Here is an 18,521-nt window from a genome sequence, read left to right as displayed (position 1 = left end):
CCAAGACAATCAAATCATTGGCTGATTCACAATGAAGGTCTGTGGCCAAGTAAGGGAGAAGGATTTCCTGGCTGTCTTAGTAAGCTTCAGGCAAAAATACTTATCCACTTCGTGAGTTCCAGTAACTATTCCAGTAAAAACCCTGAAAAATAGGAGGAGTCAATAACTGCTTCCAAATTGGTTAAATGCCAATTACTGAAACTCATTCAATGTCCCCCCCCACACACACTTTTTATATAATCCATCTATCACAAGGGTTACCCTTTAAGTTATCTTCTTAAGAACAAAGAGTCATTTATAAATCCACTGGGAGGGGCAACACCCAAAATTAGTGTCTCTCCATGTTCATCTGTCTAACTTGGGAGAATATTTAGATAAACATAACTCTGAAACTGGATTTTACCTGCATCCTAGTATTAAAGTCAACAGAAGCCTGAATGGTCAAAACTTGATTTTGGTTATCATCTCAAGGCAACAAAAACTTCTGTTTTTTGGATGTTTGGATTGCACTGTCTTAGAAATTTATGTTATAAGATATTGCCTTTTCTACGTTTAAAGCTTTTGTGACTTTACAATAAATCAAATTCATTCAAACATTTATTTAGCACCTAATATGTACAAAGCAAAAGATGACTCTAATACCCTCCCCTCTTTGCGTGGTTATAAAACCTTTTTCTTAATTTTTTTTTCAAATCAATCAACACAAAAGCACAAATACAAAAAAATAGGTTGCTTTACACAAATTACAGTTTCTATCTGTCATTATGCATCAGAACATGTACTAAAAATATGAGTAAAATCTCTTTATTTTATCACACATTGCTTATATCACTCTAATATGTTTAGAAGACACAAATGATCTTTAATCACACTGAAGTAGTTTAGTACTTTTTTCTTCTCAATTAAACTTCAAAATGCCATCTAACAGTCTTAAAAAATGACTCATACTTATGGTGCAAGGACGTCTCTTCATCTGTGATGACAATTTATCTTGTGTCATAATCTTCTATATCTTATTGAACCAGTCCTTTACCTATGGATCAATTCTTCACGATTTCCACCAGGAAAAAAATTTAATCAGGTTCAGAAATTCTTAACATGGTTACAGATAAAATGCCATGTCAAAAATAGGACAATTTCATCAACCAGACCTACAATGCAAATTTCATTTCACTACATAAAATGTTTAAAAAAGAAATTGAACATGCTATTGAACCTCAAGGTTTTTCAGTCTGGGCCTTTTTTTTTTTTTTTTTTTTTGGTAAATCATATTTTTCTAATGGCTAAATATGTTACAACACCCATTTTTTCAAATGAGGGTAAGCTATGAACAGAAACTCCAAATAAAATTAGTAACATTTCTGGTAACTAGCAAACATTAATTTCTCTATAAATGAACTCTTTGAATCTAATGATCAGACTTCTTAATATACTTCAAATCAATCAACAAACAACAAGCATTTATCATGCACCAACTATACTACAGGCTCTGAAGGATACAAAGAATGGAAACAGACCCTTTCTTGCATGAATTTACCATCTACTAAGGGAGATAGCATATACATATGGAAATATATACAGAATAAAAACAAGATAGTTTGGAAATGAAGGGCACCAGCACTTGAGGGGAAGGAATATGGGGAGAATCATCAGGTAGTAGATAGTTCTTGAACTACCTTAAAGGAAACTCTCTCAAACGGAGAAAGAAATACATTCTAGGTATGGAAGGAGGAGGGATTAGACAGCAAAAGAAGATCTAGTACCATGTGAAGAAGGGAAAACCAAAGTTCAGCAATGGCTAGTAAGGTAAAACAAGTCTGGGAAGATAAGGTGGGGCCAGGTTTATTAAGGGCTTTAAAAGCCAACCAGAATAGTTCATATTTTGTTCTAGAGGCAACAGGGAGCCCGATTTACTGAATAGGAAAATTGCATAGCCACATCTGCTCCTAAGGAAAATGACTTTGGCAGCTGCGGGGAGGTTGAATTGGACTTGGAGAGAGATGGCACCCAGAGAACAACTCAGAAACTTTTATAATCCAGGTGATGAGGGCATGAACCATGGTGGTTGCTGCATGATTACTGAAAAGGGATCAAGAGAGAGATTATGGAGATAGAAATGGCAAGATTTGGCAACTAATTGGATATGTGGGGTGGGATAAAATGAGGAAATGAGGACAATTCAAGGTTACAAACCCAAGACTAAAAGAATGGCAGTGCCTTAAATAGAAATAGAGGACTTTAGAAGAGGGATGGATTTGAGGGGAAAGCTAATATTTTGGACTTGATGATATTGCAATGTCATGAGACATACAGTTTGAAAGGTTCAATGGACAGTTGGCTGTTGATGCACCACTAAACCGAACGAGAGACTAGAGTTAGACAGATATTTCCAAGAGTCATATGCATAAGGGAAAAAAGTATATTATATCAGTTCCAATTTAAAATGTGATATTTTTAACTCTCCTGCAAATCCAACCTTCATTTTTACATTACTCTGTAAATGATCTTTCACCAACTTAAGCAACAAGGTTAAAAAAAAAACACTTGGGAAATAATAAGTCTTTCTTTCCTTTATTTTTTTAAGGCACTCATTACTATTGAAAGGAAAGAGGTCCCATAAAGAACTTAAAGTCTCCCCTCTACCTGAATATTCCCTAATGACAAAAATTGCTGAAATATACTGAGGAGTTTGTGCAGCCACCTTTCCAAGCAAAATATTCTCATAGTTCCCAACAGCCCCAAATGTACAAGAGTCTCAGTTAAGTTCATCTAAATGTCAGTCAGCACGAGAAAATGTTATCAGTCATCGAGAGAAAAAAATATTAAAGAGAAAACAGGAGGAGAAATGTTCCCCCATGAATATGAAAAAACTAGAAAATGGAGATTGGATTTTTAGAGATGGGATAGTTCATCCAACACTATCAAATGAATAACTGAAAGAGAAAAGTCAGAAACTCTAAAATTTTTAAAGTCTTTCTTATTCATCCAATCCTCCCCAAAAAAGAAGATGACCAGAACAATTGGGTGCCTTATGTAAATTATGTCATATACATACTTATATGACATAATTTCCAGAGTTTATCATTAAAGGCAAAGATGGACAACGAGCTACAGCCTTTTAAATCCCTAGCTTGGTTCACAGATCATTTCTACTAGGAAATCCAGGGATTTGTTGACAATGTTTTGCACTGCCTACTTCCTTTCCTCTTCCTGAAGACAGATCTTCATCTTTCCAAATGCAATAATTAGAATGTGCCTTTTTCTGGAAACAAGGTATAGTCAGTGTCCACAGCTGTAAAACTAAGTACACCAAAAGACTGCTTATAAACCAATCACAGCGGCTATTTCTATTTGAATAAGGCTCTGCATACTAAATAGATCTTATTTTAACTAGCTAAATTTCCACTTACTAAAAATGATAATATTCTGTCCTATAAAAGGGTGAAGATATGTCAGAAAATCTTAAAAGTATAATCAATCCTCAAATATTCGAAAAGTCAAAAGAAACTAAAATTTTCATCAGATATATTTGTTTTACCATAATTTGACCATTAAATTATAAATGAACTATTACTTGACAGTATTATTGTTTAAATTCTGAAGAACACAGATCTGACAAGATCCTCAGTACATGCCATATACTGCCACTACTAACTTGGTACTTGTGCTTGGATAAGTAACTAACAATCTGTGCCTCAGTTTATTTACCTCTAAATAACCTTTAGGACACACAGATCCAAAAAACTCAATGAGGACAGTAAGCTGTCCTGAGACTTAGGAATACCGAGGTCCGTATCATCCATCTCCACTGTGTGAGCCCTGGCAAGTCATTTAATGTGTCAGTATCCAGGCAACTCCCTAAAACCATCAATCATAGAGTGGAACTCAATCTAATTTAGCGGAGAACTTTCCCTCACATCAGGAGTTCCCTATACAGGTTGAGTCCAAAAAAAAAAAAGAAAGAAACAAAACTTGATGTTATGATTATTCATTTAGTTGACTGAATGATGAAAATATTGTGATAAAATGAACATTGTAGAAAAGTAAATCTGATCAAGTCTTTAATAGATGAAAGGATATCCTTAAATCATATTATCATATTAATAAAATCATATTAATAATATATCCTTAAATCATTGATCTCATTAAAGGACATACCCCAAATGAGATTTTCCAGTTTGGTTTTAGTTTGCAGTTAAAACTCAAATATAGCATTTTGGCCCTCAACTTACTCCTACTCTGAGCACAGGCTTTTGAAGAAGGACTTTGAAACAGATTCATGCAAATGTCATTGTAGAGTTTCTGCCAAACCAAGCAGGCAGACAGAATGGAGAAACAATGAGATATGCACAGCCCACGAACACAAATGTATTATTATGTATTAATAATGGACCACTAGGCAAAGAAACTTGACTTATTACAATTATGTTACACATGGTTTTAAAGCAGACACTAAGCATAGGGAATAACTAAAACTATTTGGAGACAGCATGTTGAATTCTTAGTCTAGTAACTATTAACACATCAATAACTTATTTTTGGAGATTTCTCAAATGTATGATGCTTTAGATTAAAGAAAATCAAACTATCCTTACATGCTCCTTATTGTTGACTCAAATTGAAGAAAAACCCAACAATGATCAAGGAAAAATAACTAACAATTTTGCTTAGCACAACAAAATACATAAACTTTAACTTTCAACCAGTATAGAATACAGTGTTCTATATAAGGTAGGTACACAATATATAAAGGATTGACAAATTTACTTTGTTGGATAGATATTTATGAATGGAAATCAGTGATTTCTACTAAATTTTGGCTGTATTTAACATTTATAAACCACAAATGTTAGATTTGAGACTTCTGATTTTTCTAAATGGGCTGCAGTACAAAAACAAATAAACTTATTTTTGTTAATATACTGGAAACATCTATACTGCTCCTCCTCCACAACCCCTCCCCTTTAAATAGATGAGAGCTAGAGAAAAAGTCCCTAGAAGATATCTATGGAATAACTGTGACATTTAGACCTCTAACAAAACAAGGCTAGCAGGGACACATGTCCCAATTGAGACAGGAAGACTCTGTGCTATATGATCACACTCTAGAAGAGCCTACAATTCAGTTGTAGTTACTCTCTCCTTCAGCAGTAACAATGGAGGTAGACCAATGCTATAGGAAAGCAATAGGCAGGGGATTCTCTCTGTGTGCTTTTAAACGAACCTAGTTCACTTAAGAACCTAGCCAAGGGCTCAGATTTTTACAATCCAGCCAATAGCTCACAATGTTTAAATTCCTTAAGAGTCTGGCCAATATGGTAGATCTTTAATAAACCTTGTCTTTGGCTGAAAAAAAAAAGAGCACCTAGTTTCGTCATTTCCATCCAAACAAAGAAGATTTGAAGCTCAAGTTGAGGAGGATCCATTTGTCAAAAAAATTTTGGTTTATACACTAAAATGAAAAACAGTACCAAGTTTAAATTAGCATAAACAAGGCTGGACTGTATAATTATGTTGATCTCAATAAAATTACCTATTTTATTTAAAAATTTTATCATTTCCAAAAAGACCTTTATTGCAAGGTAGGTTACCAAAGGCCATCCTATATGACAATAATATAACAAGTTTCAATAAATCTATTGGAATCTACTGATCTAAACAATTATCATCCCTCAAGGTTTCTACCAGGACTTTTTACTGTATTAATTACTTATCAATGTTGCATGCACCTGATGGCAGCAAACAACAGCCAAGCTAAGAAGAACATGAATAACTTTAAAGCTTCTAACAGAATTCTTACATGTTTATGGCCTTAATTTTTCAGGTCTGCGAGCCTTTGAACCTAAGTTTGCTTTTTCATGATTGATCTGAAACCACATAAATGATAATTCCAGATAATCTGGGCAATCATGTTCAAACCTAAATTTGTTGCTTGAGAACTGATAGAAGGCCTGGTATAAGTAGATAAAGAAGAAAAATGTGAATTTATTTAATATCTTTCTCTCTGAATTCTTACTAAGGTTATTACCTTGACAACATTTCTTAGAACAGAGATTCTTAACATGGATTGCACAGATGTTCTAAAGGATCCATGGATATGTGTGTGTGTTTGTGTTAGGATCTATGAGCTAGGATGGCCCATCTTTATTTTCACTTTGGTCTCCTTTGTAATATTACGGAGTTTTTTTTTATTTTATGAATTTAAAAAAATTATTCTGAAGAAAGGATCTATTGGCTTCATGAAATTGCCGGAAGGGTCCATGACACAAAACACTGTAGCATCTCGATTCAAGAATAAAGGCAAACTGGTTATTGCTAAAAAAAATTTTCCGGGCAAAAAAAAAATGCATCCTAATAGTAACAGTACAAATGCATGAAGTTGATGGACTTGTGTATGCTAATTTAAAAGAGTAAATGATTTAGTAAAACAATACTACTGCTGCATTTAATATCAGTTGAAAATTAAAAGAAAAATAGTCAAAATTACCTAAGAAACTATTAAGGAAATAATTTAATGTGGTCATACATATAAGCTCTAAGAAAATTACCTCTCTCTAGATATCATACATTATTTTAAAAGCCATACAATGAACAGGAAGAAAAAGAACAGGCAACTCTAAGAGGAAAATAGGAATTAGAGAAGAAAATAAAGCTTTTTTTACCTTTTAATTATCATCATATAAGCCTATACTTTGTTTTTGCATCAGACTCCTAAACTTTATGAGCAGGCTACATTAGTTGGAGGCCACTAGCATTAGGACAAGAAATAAAAAGGGGGATGGATGGAGTCTGGGAGTGTAGGAAAAATTCATACAGTTTCACAGACTTCATAAGTAAGGGGATACAGACTGAAACTTATTTCATTGATGCTGGAAATTCCCAGGGGAGCACATTTTCTCTACCAATTAAGGTCAGCACCTTCTGTAATTTATATTTTAGAGATCTGCCTAGAACACTGAGAGGTTAAGTGACTTTCATAGGGTCACACTGATAATATGTATCAGAAACAGGACTTGGACCTACATTTCTTGGCTCCAAAACCAGTTCTCTATCTACTGTACCTTGCTGCCTCTCTATGACTTCATAAGTACACACATTAAAAGTTGACAGTGTTCCTGGAAACCTAAATTCTAAGCATTGCAAGCTTCAGGAGTCTAAGTTGTGAAAAGCCACATCTTTAGGGGCCATAATAAATCCACTGTTGGGCAGATCCATACTCTTATACTCTCTTTCTCATAGATCTAAATTATAACTTGAGCATAGGTGTAAAGATAGTGTTGATTTTTAACCCCTTTTAAGGCTTTATTTGGGGCTGTTTCACAGTTATACTCCATGAAAGTAAAGAACTCAATGAAGACATGGAGGATAGGAAGTTGTCTCTAATAAATATTAAATTAGAAAACTAAAAAAAAAACCTAGTTTAAATTCAACATCAATTATTTGAATAGTCAAACTATAAATCATTGTTAATATTTCAAGTATTTCTGTATAGCTAACTTAAATCCTTCAAGCTTCATTATAAACCCATTCATTTCCTTCATGTAATCTTCAATCCCTTTTATGCATCCCAATAAAGCTTCCCTTTATATATGTGTATATATACACTTTAGTATGTAATCTTTGCAACAAAGAATAGTTTCATTTTTAGAAGCTACATGCCATAGGTTTAAAAGTTATTTACTTGGAAATTTTTCAAATTAAATTTGCACCAAAGAATAAAAAACCAGAATGATTATTTGGTTATTTACTGAAGCAATTTGAAGTTGATAGTCATGAAATCATCAGGAGGTGAAACATCCTCCAATTCTACTCATTAATTACTGTTAGCCCTGAAATGTATTATCCTTGGTATTAGAAGGGAGGATTGCTAGATGTCTATATTATGTCCAATCCTTTTCAAGCAGTTAAGGATTGACCCCATTACCAAGTATTGAAAATACAGGCAAGAAATGAGGTAGAGATAATCATGACCTGTTGTAACCTATTCATAGTAGGTTACATGAATACTTTTTGACAAGGAATATGTAATTAGAAGAGAGATTTCCCTATTCCTTGATTGTATCTTCAAACTTTTAACATCATAAATTACAATTATCTAAACAATAGCATTTAACAAAAGGCATGAACAAATTCTTTAAATCATTTAAAAATTTAAAGTCATTAAACCTTAAAAAGCAAAACCACTGATTTCTTATGTATTCTACTTGCATCAGTATAGGTAATCTTATGCACAAAATAAAACACCTACCTCACAGGGTTGTTGCGAGGATCAAATGAGATAATATATGTAAAGCACTCTGCAAACCGTAAAGTGCTAAATACATGTTACCTATTATTAACTAAGGGGAATCTCCATGCTACCCAAAATGGATTTTTATTTAAAATACCTTTACACTTCAGGTGAAAGTACAATTCTGGTCTCAGTCTTTGTCTTCCTTTGCTTATTGTCAACACAAATGCAATTTTACCTTTTCCATGAATAACCAAAAATGAAAAAGCATTTTTCAATTTCTCTATTTTTATAAATATCTTCTAAGATGAATCATTGTAAAAATATGTGGTCTGTTAATATTTTACTTAGAATAGTATGATAATTAAAGGCCATATTAATAATGAAAGATTAAACTATTATATTTTTGTTAATACATAAATTGGGTAAAATAAAATGGAATCTAGTATCATACTTCCTTACAATTTTCTTTGTATGGAATTCTCCATTTGTTTGATGATATTCTCATAAATGAAAGGCAACATAAAATTTCAAAAGTGAGAGATTATCGAGATAACAGTTCAAATAGATTCTGTCAGAAAAGTTATCTAAGCAGTCCTAATGTTGAGGATTCCAACTGAAAACACCCTGTACAGATAAACTAAGTTATTTAAAGGGGAAAACTGTGAGAGTGGTTTTACCATAATAAGAAAGTGATATTATTAACTGAAATCCATATAAAATTAAAATACAGACTAAGAACTAAACAAGTAGAATTTCTGAAACTTCCTTTGCACAGTAATTGCCTATATTGTTCTACCCTTTCATGAACATCAAATTCACTTGAAAAATAAATGGTTTTAACTATTAACACATTTTATAAGTTGTGAATATAGCCATTTACTTATCACATCCCCAGGTCATTTGGTTACATATATAGACTAACCCAGAGATGCGGAGTTCACATAAATTGTGCATATCAATACAATGCTATGTCTATTCTTTAAGAAAATTAAATATATATAGAGGCAAATAAGTGAACACCATTTAGACATTAAACAGAAAAACAAATCCCTATGACATTAATCGTTTTGTTTTGAGCTCTTTACAAATGTATTTTATTTCCACACCACTAATTTCATTTTTAATCCTTCTTTTGGGAAAGAGGGGTAGGGAAAAAATCATAAATTATTAGCAAAATATAATTCACCCTATCATCCCTCCAAAAATTGCTTGTAAAATGCTAAGTGTCTGCAAATATTTAATTAGACCTTCTTCCAATGTCAAAGCAAATGTGTACTTGACAATGGTGGGCATCATATACAGTATTATTATTATGGAGTATATCTTCAATTTGTGTTTTGAGTAAGGGTTCTCATTTGTATAATTTCTTTTATGCCAAGTTTAATTTCTTTTATACTCCAGTCCTTTCAGCCAATAACAAGCTGAATGGCTAATGTGCCTTTCTGGTTTTTCTGACAGGGAAGGAGTAATTGGTAAAGTTCACATAATAAAGATTTTTTTTCATTTCGCACCAGAATTTAAGCCCTTAAAATGAAATTGCAGTAAATTCTACATCCTGAGTAATTCTACCACTACCCCAAGTACAATGTTCTAATTTTTAGAGAAATTCATTCCACTTTCTGCCTATGGTTGAAGCTGTAAGACACATTTGGTCCACTACTGCGCAGCAACTAAAATTTAATGTGTTTTTTCATGCTGAATTGGTTTTATGGGGCAAACTGGCTTTGAAAGTGAGGAATAAACCTTTAATATGGAAAGAAGGAAAGGATAAGGGTATATTTTCCTTTATGGCTTTGCAAAAACACATGACAATATTACTATCTTTCAAAGATTCACATCAAACCTCCCCCTAAATAATCTGACTTTTTATAGCCTTTTAATAATTTACACATCAGACTTCTGAACTTAATTTTAGGTAAACACACAAAGAAATTCCTCAAAATGGTCTTTTTCAAGGAAAGATAAGAAATTCAACAGACTAAAAAACTCTCAACTATCTAGGATGTCATTTCTAATACAACCTGAGCAATATATGAAAGAAAGGTCTTGTGTTAAAAAGTAATTCAAGAAATCACAGGCATGGAATGACATTTTGTTTCTAAGTACTGGTAAACTACTATATTTTTTCACGTACAAGTTCAGTTCTATCAAACTACATTTCCATAGCTCTGAAAATCTTGTCATCCATTAATTCACCAGTTATATCTCTGAAATAACCTATGCCAGATTTACTGTAAGCATTTTCTTGTGCAGAAAACAAAAGATTTTCTGGGTAACTTGACATATATCCAAAACATTTTATTTAATTATTTTTTGCTGTAAGACAAAATGAAAACCAACACTATAATGCTACAAAGTTAACTCCCAATGATGGTTTACAAACTGAATGGATTTAATAAGCTACAGTATTTGCTTTAAATGAAGTAACATTTAAACACTGGAATACAGTCTCAGATTCTTCAATTAAAAAAGCCACAACTTAAAAACTAAAATTTACCCAAAATTGTGCTCTCAGAACCCTCAAGTTAAATCTATCATTTTATTATTACAATTTCGGATCTGAGAAAACTACTCTAAAAGGTTCTACGTTTCTTTTTGTATCTGATTCATTTACCTATGCTTTTATACTTTCAAATTAAAGTCATATTAAAGGATTTAAATCACTGAACATTTCTACTCATGTATTTGAAATTTGCCATGTAGTCTTAGGCTCCAGTATGACTTAATACAAACAAGTTAAAACCTATAATATTATATTACCATATTCTTTCACAAATATTTGTTCAAGTTTATGTCTAATATCAAGATTTAAAAGGACAATATCACATTTCTTACTATCAGACCCCTACAACAAACTATTAGAACATTTTTAAAAAGAAATAGGGATTCCTCATCATTAAGTTTCCATCTTTGTCTCCAACAAAATTTTGAAATTTTCTAAGAGTTACTCTGTAAACCAGGGCACACATACACACACACACACACACACACACACACACACACACACACACACCAACTTCCATCACAACCATAAGAACAGACCAGCATTAGTATAAACATTAGGACCATAAAGAGATCTTAGAGGTCATCTAGTCCTGCTCTCATTTTACAGATGGAGAAACGGAGGCCTAGAGAGGTTAAGTGATTTAACCAAACCAGTTCCTGTGATTCCAAATCTGGGGGAAAGGAGGGAGGGGTTTTTCCACTACTCAGTAACTTTTATCAGATGTTACGAGTTAGAGTACCAATGTGTATAGTCACACCAGAACAACCCCTATCACTACAATTTGGGTAAAGCCTCAAACTTCTTATCCTATAACCTTATACCCTACATCGTGTTTATTAAATTAATTAAATAAGTACTTAATAAAGCAGTGTGGTGCAGTGTCTAGAGATAGCCTTGGAGGCTTGCCTCACTTCTCTGATCCATACAGAGGAGAGACCCTGGGCAAGTCACCGAATCTCTCAGTGAGCAAGATAACTTAATTCTAAAGACTCTAAATTGCAAAGGAATTGATAACCTGTACTGGTAAAGAAAATTTCTCAGCAGGAGCTCCCTACACAGTTGAAATCACAGGTCCAATAAAAAAAAATTAAGAGTAAGGAATCTCTAAAGGAATACTGTAAAAAAGAACCAAAATGCTGAATATCTATTTGTGTGGTCATCGGGAAAAAACAACTTTTGCACTCACATAAGTCTTCTGATATTCTCAATAAATTCCTATGCAGAATTAAGATTATGGTACAATTATTGTTTCTTTTTTCTTCTGAGAATTTCTAACCACATAAACATAATTAGGACTAATTCAAATCTCTTTGTAAATTCAATCTGCTGTAGAAAAAACACACATATTAATTAAATCCTACCCCTTACTACGTTTAGAAGAGTCACTACAGTTTCATATTTAAACTATTACAACTTAAGAAACTCTGACCTTAAATCCTACGAATTTGTTTTAATTATTTTACTTCAAATAGGGGCTTCCTGATGGAAAAGAAAACATAACTATGCATGAGCATTTATCAGTTATCCACCATCAGCATGAATGCTTCAAACTCCAGTCAGAAAATATGCATCTCAGCAAATCATAAAACATTTCTTTTATCTCATACTCATGTTTAGAACAACTCATTTTTTCAGAAGTTTTCTGTTCATACTACATATGAAATACCTAACTCAAGGAGCTAGGATCAGGACTACTGCACATTGCCTCTATTGAAACAATATATTTTTCTTTGCTAAAGCACCCTTTACTATTGAAGTCTGGTAGCATTTCCATTCTCCAACAGAAGTTCAGATTCCCAACCCCAGAAAGTTGTTATACTTAGTAAGTTGATACCATAATAAAAATCCAAATTAAACAATCACAAATTACAGAATGGGAAAATTGAATGTTTAGGCTTAATCCATCAATTTAAAAAATCCACTAAAAAACAGCTAGGTATATACTTTAAAACAGAACTTGCCACAGTAATGTGTTTTCCCCAGTTCCAAACAATGTTCAGCTAAAACTTAATAATAAAAATTAACATTCTGCAGTAGTCACTGTCAATAGTTCGAAAGTGACCCACCCACCTGAATTTAGTACAGAAAGCAAATTCCTTCAGGAAGGCCAGAATTCCTGATGCCAATTGCAATGAATGGGAGAAGGAATGTATTTAAATCAAATAGCACCATCTAGCAGGCCCCCCATAACTTTGCTTACCAGGGTAGTAACTACTTAGGACTATAGAACCAAGCTAATTCCAACAGCAAAACTAATTAGGATCAATGATTGTTTTCATATAGTAAAAGTTTACTAAAGGCACATTTGTATAGAGTAACAGGAGAAAACGTAAAAGAAGGTGAAAATAAAAAGGAAAGAATGAAAACTTCAGGAAAGGAAAATTTCACAAATGCTTCAGAGTACAGATTAGGTACATCTAAAATGTATCCCTTTCCAGGAGTCCATAGCTGATAACCCAATATAATTTATATATTCATATATGAATTCATATATTCCTACTTTTTGCTTCATATATTCCACGAGACAAATGAAATATCAAAAAAATTGATCAAGTCCCTCGACCCCAATAAGTGAGTATAAAATATAGATAACTGTATAATCATTGCAGAGGCAAATCTGTTTTAATGAACAAAAACAAACTTCCAAACAAGTATTTTTTCATTATGCATTGAAACCAACTGATTAACTCATAACATAAGTTGTTTCAAACTCCAATTTCAGTAACTGCTGTTTGTTAATTATGTCCCTGCACCTTTGTGGGCTTACTTCCTCGAGACTACACACAGCTACTCAAAAAATATCTCCATCGAAAACTGTAGCATCTCTTTAGGCAGGCCCTCTCTTAATGTTTTTGTAACATGAAGGCCTTTTACTAAGAACTCCCCTAAGAAATTGTGCGTGTTGCTGCCAGCAAGAGGATTAGGTTTTCCTATCCTTGTGGCAAAAGAAACTTTCAGGAGAAGGCTGCGCAAGGGAGGGAAGCTCAATCACATCTGAGCTTTCCACTTTATTTGTAAAGCTACGATTATTATGCACTAACTTTGGCTCAACAGCCAAAGTACATTTCCTTAACTGTTTCCAAATTATTTCACCTCCGGCCTGAGTCCCTATCAAGTGTGGCATAAACTAGAATAGCCCCTCTAATAGGGTTATGGGGCGCTTACTGAGCATCTCCCTTTCTCTCTCTGCACCACTCAAACCCAGAGAAAAGACGGGTCTGTTCCTCTTTACCAACAGCCACCTATTCTTCTATTCATTTTTAGTAACGTTCAAATCATCCTTACAAGTACATATGAATAGCGGCCAGCAACCTTGCACCGCAGTTGATAGAGCCTGACATCCACGAGTCATGGGGCCCTCTTTTCATACTCGACTTCCCTACAGTCACCACTGGAGCGAACACCTGTATCTCTCCCTCAACCCTGACCAAACAGCTCTTCCCAATGGCGAGGGCTTTTACCCTCAAAAACAAAACAAAACAAAAACAACAACAAAAACCCTCTTCCTTGCTACCTCCCGTTCCACTACCACATGCACTCGCCTATAACATCCGCCACTCTAACAACTTGCCTTTCACGCTTCCAGGGTGCCTGCACCCCTTTGCACCCCACTGCTGCCACAAACAGCTTCCCTTTACATTGTATCGACCACAGTCACCACTAAAATCCCGCTTTCCCAACCTCTCCAAATCCACCCACCTTCCCCAACACCACTCCACATCAACAGCTTCCCCCAGTCTGCAAACCTCTCCGCCAACAGCCACCCCCTGCTGCTGCCGCCGCCTCCCCCCCGCCCCACAACCCGGGGCCGTCGCGGCTCCCCTGACATTTGAGAGACATAAAGTCTCCATAAAAAAGTTCTCGGCTACCGGCAGCAGAATTGGGTTTGCTACGTGAGGGCAAAAACACTAACAACCACCACAAGGAGGTTCCTCCTCCCTAAGACATGCTTCCCCCCATGCCCGACCCCTCCCCAATTTAACTCGTTCTTAAAAAACAAAAACTACCAAACTTATAATCCACCTTCTCTCCTTATCCCCTACCCCACCTCATAATATTTTGTTGTTTTGTTTTGTTTTTAAACCACAGAACATCCCCAGGACGTCGGCAGAGAAAGAGCATGATCCTCCCCCCTCCTCCTCCCCCCAATATCCTGCCCAAACATCTTCATCTCCTGCCCAGTCCTCCCACGATGTGACCCCTGCCAGCAGGCGCTACCTGCCCCTTAACCCTGCTGCCAAGCACGCCTTCCCACCGCAGCCTGCCCGACCCCGGAGGACCAGCGCTAGCCCCTCTGCCCTCCTCCCTCCATCCCTGCTTCCCCAGGACCCTCAGCTCAAGCACGCGCCCCCCCCCCACTCCCAGCCTCCTGAGCCCGTCACCCAGAACTATTGCACCCTCCCCATACCTTCCCACTCCCCGCCCAAGCTTCCTTTCCCCCAACCCGGTCCTCACCTCTATACTCCACCTCTCTCTCTCGCATACCCGCACCCTCACCCCGATTTGAGGTGCAGAACCCTCCACCCTCCACCCTCTACTCCCCCCACCCCAGAGCTGCTCTTTTAGTCTCTGCAGCCCTGGAGCCCTGCTGCAAAGTTAGTTTGTGAGCAGATAAACCAACGGATGATTTCCCTCAATCATCCAAACAAGTTTCCATCCCCACCACCACCCCCCGACACACACAGTCGCTTCCTTCGACAGCCCCCCACTGCCGCCCTACTCGCCCGAGTGCCTCCGAAGCAGCCACTACCCCCATCCCCCCCCCACCTCGTACCCTTCCCCCTCCCATTCCACCCCCGTGAGAGTGTGCGGGCTAGAGGGTGTGGGGAGTGGTGGTAAAGAGGAGAGACGACACTTACTTCTCCCGGGCCTGGCTGTCGGACGGGACGGCGCTGCTGTTACTCTTGCCTTTGCCGTACATGCTTGTGCCGAGAGCAGCTCCCACTGTCACGCACCTGTCAACCCATCACAGCCTCCCCGGGAACAGCCCCGTCCCCATGGCGACCCACGCAGCCACCCCCACCATTGGACGCCCCGGGCCTGGACCCCGCCTCTTTCACCTAGGCAACGGGCGAGACTGACAGCTTCCACCCCCCACCTCTCCCGACGTTCTGTAGCGCGCGGTGGCGGCAACAGCCAAAGCCGCCGTCTCCTCCCTCCTTCCCTCCCTCCTTCTCTTTCTCCTCCTTCCCTCCTCCCTCTCTCCTTCCCCCTCCCCCTCCGAACCCCGGCGCAAGGGGGGAATTAGAAACTGCTCTAGAAGGATTTTAAACAACTGGCTGTTCCCTCCACCGCCGCCCCTCCCCCCGCGCCGCCCGCGCGAGGCTCCTCACTGGAGAGAAGGCGCCGGGAGGAGGGGAAAGTGCGGCCTGGAGTCTCACAGGCAGGAGCCGGCGGAGCCGGAGCGGACGCGGCCCCCAGACTCTGGGGCGCCCGACAGACACGCGGCCCCAGCCCACCCCCGGGGCTCCCCGCTGCGCCCCAGGAACGCAGGCGGGGGGAGCAAGGAAACGGGGGATGAACGCCTCCCCACACCCCATGAGGCCGCCCGTCCTGGGAAGCCGACCCCCCGCCCCGGGGCTCCCCCAGCCCGGCTCCCGGAGGCCTCGGCTGCTCTGAGGCGTGATTCGCCCCCGCCAGCGCCTCTCCCCGGCCTGGGCGCTGACCCCTGGCCCACCCCGGCCCTGAGCCTGCTCCCAGGACCGAGGAGGCCACCCGGGGCCCTGCCCGGTGCCTCCATCCTCCCCGGGGGGCTGTGAGGGGGCACTGTGACTCCCCAGACACACGTGAATTTGGGCCCCAGGCGTGGGCGAAGCCCCCGAGGCTCGGAGGTGGCCCCTGGGGCCAGGCCCGGGGTACTGGGAAAGGGGGCTCAGAACTGGAACCACCCTGCTCATCCTATTTCTGCATTTGTGGGAAAAGTTTAAAAAGACACACACACAGACACACACAACCACACAACAAGCCACTTCCCAGTCGTTCTCGTTCCCAGCCGAAATCCCCGGCTGGGAAACGAGGCTGGGTGCAAATGTGCAAAAGAGCTGGAGAGAAGAGGCCTTGTATCGGGTTGTGGGGGTGACCGGCAGAGAAGGTGGAGAGCCCGAGTGCAGGGTGAGGGATGCAACACAAAAATGGGGGGCGGAAAGCGTCCTGGCTATTCCTGATATCTAGCTCTAAGCTCTTAGCATGGCCATAAAAATGCATAGAGAGATAGATGGAACTGAAAGAAATGGGATTGTGGGAAAGATTGGCAGGAAGGGACAGGAATAAAACCGCAATAAAAGGGTAAGGAAGGGCAACTGGAAAGAGGGAGAGAGGCAGAGGCAGAAAGGAGGCCTTCCTCCAAGCATAAATCAACCAGACTTGGGAAATAGGAAATAACAAAGACCAAGTATATGGCGAGCAGGGAAAAGGAGGAAATGGGGGGGGGGGAATAAGAAATGAGCAAAAATGAATAGAATTGAATCAAGAAACAAGGATAGCACAGTAATAAAGGAGAATAGGGTTAGGAACAGCATTTGTAATTTCAATGATATAGGGAGCTCTTGGATGAGGAAATTACCTCTCTGCAATTTAGAATTTTTAGAGAGTTGCTAGAGCACTAATCGACCACGGTCAAAGGGCCAATAAGTTTTGAGAGGTGGGACTTAAAACTCATCTTCTTGGCTGGAAAGCCGACTCTGCCATAGCAAGACTGTCTCTGAATAAGCAGGGAGATCTCCTCCACTGAGAATGAAGAATGAAAATAAGGGAGTAAGGTAGGAAATTATGTTTAAAAAGAAAATAGTTGAAAAAAGGGAAAATATGCAAATAGACAAAAGGAGTATAAAACTAAGGTGAAAAATCACATTCACTTGAGAATATAAGAAGTAGCCAAGAAAAAAATGTTTGCTGTTTGTAAAAATAGGAGCATCCTTCATATCTCTGATGGCTTATTTGATTGCTGAGTAATACAATTTGAGGTCAATAAGTACAGATTCAGAAGAAATGTAATGAGTTAGATCAAACCAGTAACTCCCTCCTCTTCATTTTTTGGCCAAAACTTCCAAATTTTTAAGGCTGCTATTGCTTCCTCAAAGACTATCATCAGATTAATATTATTTAACCAGTGTTCAAATATTCAACTTCCATTGGCTCCTATCCAGAAAATTATGGGTTTAACCCACAAGTCCATCAGCCATGGAACCCTATAGGCTGTTGCTCTTGGATTTCAGGGAAGAGTTCTGGCTGTCATCCCATCCTCATGCCTATACCTGCAGAAGAAATTATTTCCCCTGAAAATCAAAAAGCCCACTGCTTTTCAATGATTCAAAAACCACATTAGCCACTATCTTTGCCCTCAGACCTGGATATGGATATGAAGAATGAGAGAGAGAGAGAGATTGATTTAAGTCATGTTTGTGCAGAAGATCAAAGACTGTGGTACATATATTTTGGCTATCTTCATGGCAGACTGTGAATGTTACAACTGAACCAATCTGTGGCAAATGGCACCTCTTGCTAATACAGATAAAAGGCTGTACAAAGTCATTAATTGGTTTTAAATAATGATTGATCATTAATAGGTAAAGCAATGTTTCAAGTAACAATGTTCTAAGTGGAAGCTACCTTCCAGGGTCAGATAGCCGAAGAATAGGCTACAAGAGCAGAGACATCAAACTCTGATAAGGTTGGAGTAAGCTGGGCTAGACTGGATTGGGCAGAATTCTAACTGACACCAGGTATAGAGCTACACAATTCCATCAGAGGGACTACTGATGTTTGTAGCTGAAAGCCAACAGA

The 18,521-nt window shown here is 38.1% G+C and overlaps 1 protein-coding gene and 1 pseudogene across 2 annotated transcripts in view; both read right to left on the bottom strand.

The window, feature by feature from the left end:
• LOC114044611 overlaps positions 1 to 14,091 on the bottom strand; it is an 88,776-nt pseudogene extending 74,685 nt beyond the window's left edge.
• The window catches only part of SSBP2 (single stranded DNA binding protein 2), a 414,580-nt gene extending 398,852 nt beyond the window's left edge, over positions 1 to 15,728 (bottom strand). For both annotated transcript variants that reach the window (XM_027864166.1, XM_027864167.1), the window contains exon 1: positions 15,599 to 15,728. In XM_027864166.1, coding sequence (XP_027719967.1) covers positions 15,599 to 15,660 — 62 coding nt within the window. In that variant the 5' untranslated portion in view covers positions 15,661 to 15,728. The remainder of the gene's footprint in view (positions 1 to 15,598) is intronic.
• Positions 15,729 to 18,521: the final 2,793 nt, after the last annotated feature.

This window comes from Vombatus ursinus, unplaced genomic scaffold (assembly GCF_900497805.2).
Source record: "Vombatus ursinus unplaced genomic scaffold, bare-nosed wombat genome assembly UNPS02014774.1, whole genome shotgun sequence".
NCBI classification, from domain to species: Eukaryota; Metazoa; Chordata; class Mammalia; order Diprotodontia; family Vombatidae; genus Vombatus; species Vombatus ursinus.
Note: the sequence above shows the minus strand (reverse complement) of the source record. Positions and strands in the feature narration are given on the sequence as shown.